The following is a 6,796-nucleotide window of genomic DNA, read 5'->3' as shown; positions in this document are numbered from 1 at the left end:
TACAATAAATCAGTTAATTGGGAAAGTTTATTAAGAGATAACAAAATATTTATTTTATTCCTTCATAGAACACAGATACACCCTAACAAACGAAAGTCTGGTTATTTCTCCCACGCTCAAGCACCAGTCAGAAGCTATACACAATGTTTGTAAGTTGTTTCCTGAATTAAACTCATGTAGTTCCATTCCAAAGGATTATATGAGTAAAATTAGCTCATTTTATAAAAAAATCACATTTTAAGAATACCTACCAAAGAAATTTTAGTACTACAAAACTATTTTTTGTGATATATTTTATTCAGAGATATCGATATTCCCAAACTACGTGAAACTTTTGGAACATTAATAAATCTACTCCAAAGAGAAGAATTTGACGAAGACATGAAATCAGAATTAAAGTGTATTTTCCCTAATTATCTCAATATGCTTGAGGAAAGAATTTGTGATCTGGACAGAGAAGACAATGGAATTGTTGTAGCAGGTTCGTATTGTATAGAATATCGTGTATCATTTAAGATCTTACAAGTAAAAAATAGGTAAGATAAATATTTAACTTTTCAAGAAACAATGAGAGAAAAATAATACACACTGGATATACCTTTAAATCTAATAAGACAAAAAAAAAAAAAAAAAAAATAAAAAATAAAAAAAATGGCAGTATGAAAGTATCTGTCATCCAGATTTCTCATTATTAATTTAATTAATTGAATTAGTAAAATTAAAATTAAATTCATTAGATTATATATAAATAAAAATCAATAGTTATATATGTTTAACACATAAGCATTTTTGAAAATGAATTTGAAAACTGTGGGCACTGTTCGTTATCTTCAACATCTGAAAAAGTTCGGTTTTTGTTTTACAACACATTGGTCCTTCCTACCTCTTGTTTACTTTACCAATCTGTTTTGCAACCATCGACTTTATTTTTTAAAAATATAAAGTAGAATTAAATTGATAATGAATAAAGTTTTCATATCAGTTTCAATGTGGTTGATTTTACGATTTTTTTTCTTTAAAAGAATCAATTTATTACACATTATATGTTGATGTTTCATTTGTTGTAGGAGAGACAAGCTCTGGAAAATCAACTCTGATAAACACACTCAATGGAGAAAATATACTGAAGTCTAGAACAACAGAAAATACTTCAACTATTTGTAGAATCTGGAATTCAGAAAATATTGGATTTAAAGTCTACAACGAAAAATACGAATGCATCCACTCCAAACTGGATTACACAAGAGAACAGTTTTCTGAATTTCGAAAGGAAGTTCAAAATTTTACAGATGTGGGAAGCATGCCGAAAGACTGCTCCTTTGTGGATATCTTGTATCCAGTTTCTCTATTAAAGGTGTTAAATAATTTTTAAAGTATTTGAAAAATTTTCCGAATGTTACTGCAATGCAAAATGTTTAAGAAAAAAATTGTTAACTGCAAAGCAAAAAAAAAAAGTTAACAGGCAAAGCAAGAAATATCGAAAAAAGCTTCCTTCAATTTAACTGGAAAATGCTAGGAAAGCCTTATTGCTTACAAAAAAAAAAAAAAAAAAAAAAAAAAAAAAAAAAAAAAAAAAAACTCTGAATCAGAATCAGAAATACCAATAAGAATATGGCAACATCTTTACATTTTCAGGAGTTAAATTTGTGTAATTCAAGGCTCTAGGCTCTAAGCATTTTTTTCTTCAGGGGAAAACAATTTTAGTAGATACTCCCGGAGTTGGAGGAACTAAACATCTGGCCGAGTTAATGATGAAGTACTTACAAAACGCAGTGGCCTTCGTCTTTGTTGTAAATGCATCCAATGCCGGTGGATTACAGGATGATAGGGTACGAGTTGATCTCTTTTATGGCATTCTTGGTCTTTGTGTTTTTAGCAATGTATTTTAGGTTAGTCAGTGTCAATTTTTCTCTTTTTTAAAACACTTAACTTATTTGAATGATTTACTTTTCATAACACTCAGAAATGAATGATTCTACATATATAACTATTTTACGTATTGAGAGAGATGACCCTACCCCCCCCCCCCCCCCAAGGAAATGCCAATTGATGTTACTTGCTTTAGGTTAAAACATGAGTAAAATCTTGACCAAATTAAATTATGCTGAAGAACCCATCATTGTCTACATGACAATTCATATTATAAACGCAAATTTTCGACATTATGACGTTCAGTATACTATTACATTAATATTCTTTTGGACAGCTTCCTATCATATTGCGGGAAATTCTATGCTATCATTCAGCCAATAAAATGCCATGCTTTGACCCATGTGACGTCATTTTTGTAACAAATAAATGGGACGTCATCTACTCTTCCTGTGAGGAGGACAGCGATGAAGAGGATGTAACTCTTACATGGGAAAAAGTCAAGACATCAATCAGGAAGCACTGGGGATCCGTGAAAGATGACCAAATTTTTCAAATCTCACTGAAGAAAGTTTGTATAATTGTAGTTCATATCACTGTTAATGCTATTAAAACCAAGTAGTGCGATTGTGCATGTACATGTATTAATGACATATTTTAGTTATTTTAAATGCTATAAAAGATCTTACTTTCTAGAAATCGTTTGATTTAAATGAAGGAGTCATTGTACTTAACTTTTTTTCAAATATCCTATTATACAAGTTGGATCAGTACAATTCATTGTTGCCCTCTTGGTCTATAGCGATTGGACATGATTAATTCAATCACAGCCCGATCTTGAAAGCGTATATTTGGCCATATCTTAATATGACAAAAAATTCTTTTTTAAACCTAATTCAAAAGATGCGAAGAATATTGTCCTCTTCTACAGAAGTGAATTATTTTATAACCTCAGAATAACTGGAAACGTTATGCGCTTATATGTTCATAAAGACAGCATTTGGTGTGATAAAAATTCCCTTTTAAACCATGGGGTAGCATGCAAAGTTGATGAAGGTGTGAAATTGGATTCCGTATTTGTAACATACACTAGAATTGTTTTTATCAAATGTCCTAAATGAATTGATTTAAAAAAATCATTTATATATAAATGCTGATGTATACATTTTGATTGTTGAGAAAAATACTTTACACGTTTCAGGATCATTTGATTAAAGAATGAAATCTAGAAATCTCTATAATGTGAAATAATGTACGCAAGGGCTAGTATTGGATCAATATGAATACAACGAACAGTAATCAATCTAAAAAAACCATAGAAAAATACAAATCAGGAGCAGAGTAAACACAGACTTCTAAAAACATTAAAGGTGGGATCAGGTGCCATGGAGGAATAAGCATCCCTTGTCGACCGGTTACACCAGCCATGTTCTCCTTGTCGTGATCGGGTAAACGGAAAACTCGTAGACGATTCAGTGTGTAAAAAATGGCCTAACAATTAGTATGAAAACGTCAGTGAGCGTTCGACTTAATGGTAGATTGTATTTGCTGACAAGGTCATTGTATCAACGATAGAACTTGTGAAATGATGACATTTAAACGAATCTGTTGATATTCTTGTTTCATCAACTTGTTTGTCAAAGCTTGCCTCATTTTAGAAATTGTTCGTACGTAGAGCATGTCTCGCATATCTAATCAATTAGGAGATATAAGCCCCATATGCAGGTGATAAGGATATATTGCTACTTAAGTAAGGGAAGTTGATGATAGAAACTTTGAAGTCATCACGTTTATCATAAAGTTTTTTAGGTAACCATTACCGTTTTTTCTAGTAAAATATCCAAATATGATGCAAACATTCATATTGTATAATGGCTTGATTAACTTATAATCAGCGATAAGATTTTAAAACATCATCAGTATCAGCATGTTGCTATGGTTCTTCATTGCAACATTTCACCTTGAGTGGACATCATTCGTAAAAACTTATTTTAATTTCTCCCTGTTCTTTCTTTTTACTATGTGGACTTTGGAAATAACATACTTGCTAAACCATGAACAACGCTTTTTTTCAGATGAAAGGTGCGAATGGCCAATTTAAAACAGAATATTTAAGATTTGAAGAAAAGTTGAAGGAAATAATAGACAGAAATCATGTCAGTCGAAAGCAGAAGCATTTAAGGTTTTTATTTTCTAATTTTACCGATACTTCAAAAAAATCATGAATTCTTTTTTTTTGTTTTTTTTTTATTATGCTTTGAGAATATGCTATTTATCGAAGTGGCAATTTGTTATGCTTAAGGGTCTGTCAATGTTTGCTTCATTTAGTATAGATTAGCTTGTTTTGCAGACTACCTATGAAAGCTTTGTGGATTTTATTTTGCTTAAACCAGGTTTTTGGATAACATTCTACGAGTTTTGGAGAGAGTAACATGTGGAAGAATCCTATCCTCTAAACTGTCCGAAGTCGATCATCAAAAGTTAGCAGAAAAAAATAATCAAACAATGGAAGAACTTGTGCAGAAAAAAGAACAGGTGATTATTTAACTATCATCCGTTAATGTACAAAAAGTACATTATTAAATGTTAGCATCTAATACCAGCGAGTTGATAATTTTTTCTTGTAGAAGGTTAAAAAAAAAGTTCCATATGAGTTATAAACTACATGTATATGAATAGATTCAAATATGACTTTGTCAACATCAAAGGATCCCTGCTTTCAGAACGTAAATATTCCTAATAAAAATATTTCTTCTTTGCTAGCTAGGTCCACTCCCAACAATTTTTTTGTGTGATCTCGAATCTTATCTCATACACACAGTTTGTGTCTAAATTAGAGAGTTTTTGAGAAATTGATATATCTAAAAATGATCAGCAAGCAATTATTTGTTATTTAAGATGCACGTCTATATCACAGGTCACGTTAAATGTATATCAACTTATTTAAGAATAATTCTTTACGTGTAGGTTCCATTTCCTAGAATATAGAGCAAAGAAAAATCTGGAATGGGAAATCTTCATTAGTTATAGCTTTTCAATAACTTTTCAATTCGCTCATTGGTCGAACAATATCAATATAAACTCTGATCACATCTTCAAAAAAAATCCTGACTTTTGATAGTATGGGTTTTGAAATGATGTCACTGCACTGCTATATTTATTGAATGGTCATGTTGTTATCTTAGGAATTTTATTCCATTCCCTGGACTAAATAATGTAGAGAAACGGAGATGTCATCATTGACTATATCTTTGCTCAATTAAAGGGAACCCTCCCAAATTTAGATAATACAATAGGATAAGGGTTTGTAAGGAGTTCATGTGATCAGAAACACTTATCTAGCAAAGATTCAATTATCTTTTCAGATCAATAGGGATCTCCGATCCCAGTTAGATTCTTCAATTTGCGCTCTTAGCGATGATCTAATGGATTATGTTTGCTCAGTTAAGGGAAAAAACAAAATATTAATCCCACCTGGAAAAAAAGACATAAAAGAAGTAAATGTTTTTGCATTAGAGAGAAAAGTGAAGGAAAGATACATAAGCTTTCTCGAGAATTGGCGTCAAAGTCCAGAAGTGTTAAGTGTCTTTCAAGATCTTGAGCGACAAATCAAAAACTCTTTTAGTACATTGAAGGGTAAAATTGAGGAACTTGAAAAAGAATTAATGGGTTCCCAATATTCTCCACCAAACAAAGACATTACAACAAGTCCCGGTTGGTTCCCAGTTCTCGACATTGCCGGGACGCTATCCACAATTGCTGGAGTTGTACTATCATCGCTTTTTTCTGCGGACTTTCAAGATGAAAAGAAGTCAACAGTAATCGACAAAATGTACGAAAAATGTGTCAGGATTTATGATAGGGAGACCGTAAGAAATGATTTGGAGAATATATATGGGAATCACTACAGGAATGTGATTGAGTGGATGCTCGATGGGTCAATTGGAGATGACATCAGAAGTTTGAAGAAAACAGTTACGCAAGTGTACGAAAAGCGAAATGAGTACAAAATTAAGCATGGAAATTACCAAATTTTCAAAGAAGCCCTGAAGGATCTAAAACAGCAGATGAAAGAAACAAACGGTAAAATATTGATAAAAAGTTGATTGCAAAACTGATTACTTCATTTATAATTGTTCTATTTATTTAAAAAATCAGAAATATATTTTCATAATTTTTAAAAGAAACACTGTCACTTTCGAAATTTATTTATGATAATATTTTCATGGTCTATTTAATGCAATATTAGATTGGTTTTTGATAAGAAATTTTAGGACAACTTAAACTGACTTAGTATTTCATTGAAAGAATATTTGAACGTATGAAAATGGAAATATAAGAAAGGACGGTATATCGTTATTTGTTTTTGTTTTTTTTTTTTTTTTTTTTCTTCTTCTTCTTTTGGTTGAAGATTAAAGTTATTTAGATTTTGTCTATGGTAATCTATCAGAGAATAGAATTTCTTCAAATCACGCTTTAAGGTTTTATTTTAAACTCAAATGTGATATTGAAAAATTGTTTCGTGGGAAAGGTTCTCATTTTTAATTTTGGTTACACATTTTTTAAGTGCTAAAAGCGGAAATATTTATAAAACATAATTTTCATATTATTTTATTTCTAATCAAAACAGGGAAGTTAATGACAAATGATCAAAGTAACATTTCAGTTATGCTACAAAATTAATTGGAGTAAGGAATTGAAAAAAAAAAAATTCTGGTATTTGCAATCGTGCGTAAGATATATACTCTGTTAGATATTGATACAGTTCATAATCAGATTAATTCCAAACCTTCTTCTTTTTGTTTCAGACAATATTGCCAAAATTCTTGAAACTACTCACCTTTAAAGAGTTTATGACTGATTTAGAATGGATAGATCACAGATACTTCATGTTTTCATAGATACCTCCAAACTTGTGGTATGGTAA

At 30.8% G+C, this 6,796-nt stretch overlaps 1 protein-coding gene across 1 annotated transcript in view; it reads left to right on the top strand.

Moving 5' to 3' along the window:
* Positions 1 to 308: 308 nt before the first annotated feature.
* Positions 309 to 6,796, top strand: part of LOC133197541 (bacterial dynamin-like protein) — a 121,711-nt gene continuing 115,223 nt past the window's right edge. The window contains exons 1-4 of the mRNA XM_061333625.1: positions 309 to 481; positions 1,068 to 1,354; positions 1,689 to 1,829; positions 2,207 to 2,440. Of these exons, the coding sequence (XP_061189609.1) occupies positions 382 to 481; positions 1,068 to 1,354; positions 1,689 to 1,829; positions 2,207 to 2,440 (762 nt within the window). The 5' untranslated portion in view covers positions 309 to 381. The remainder of the gene's footprint in view (positions 482 to 1,067; positions 1,355 to 1,688; positions 1,830 to 2,206; positions 2,441 to 6,796) is intronic.

This window comes from Saccostrea echinata, unplaced genomic scaffold (assembly GCF_033153115.1).
Source record: "Saccostrea echinata isolate AGI-Se365-2 ecotype Australia unplaced genomic scaffold, CSIRO_AGI_Sech_v1 ptg000030l, whole genome shotgun sequence".
In the NCBI taxonomy this organism is placed as follows: domain Eukaryota; kingdom Metazoa; phylum Mollusca; class Bivalvia; order Ostreida; family Ostreidae; genus Saccostrea; species Saccostrea echinata.
The sequence above is the reverse complement of the archived record's forward strand: the minus strand, read 5'-3'. Positions and strand labels throughout refer to the sequence as shown.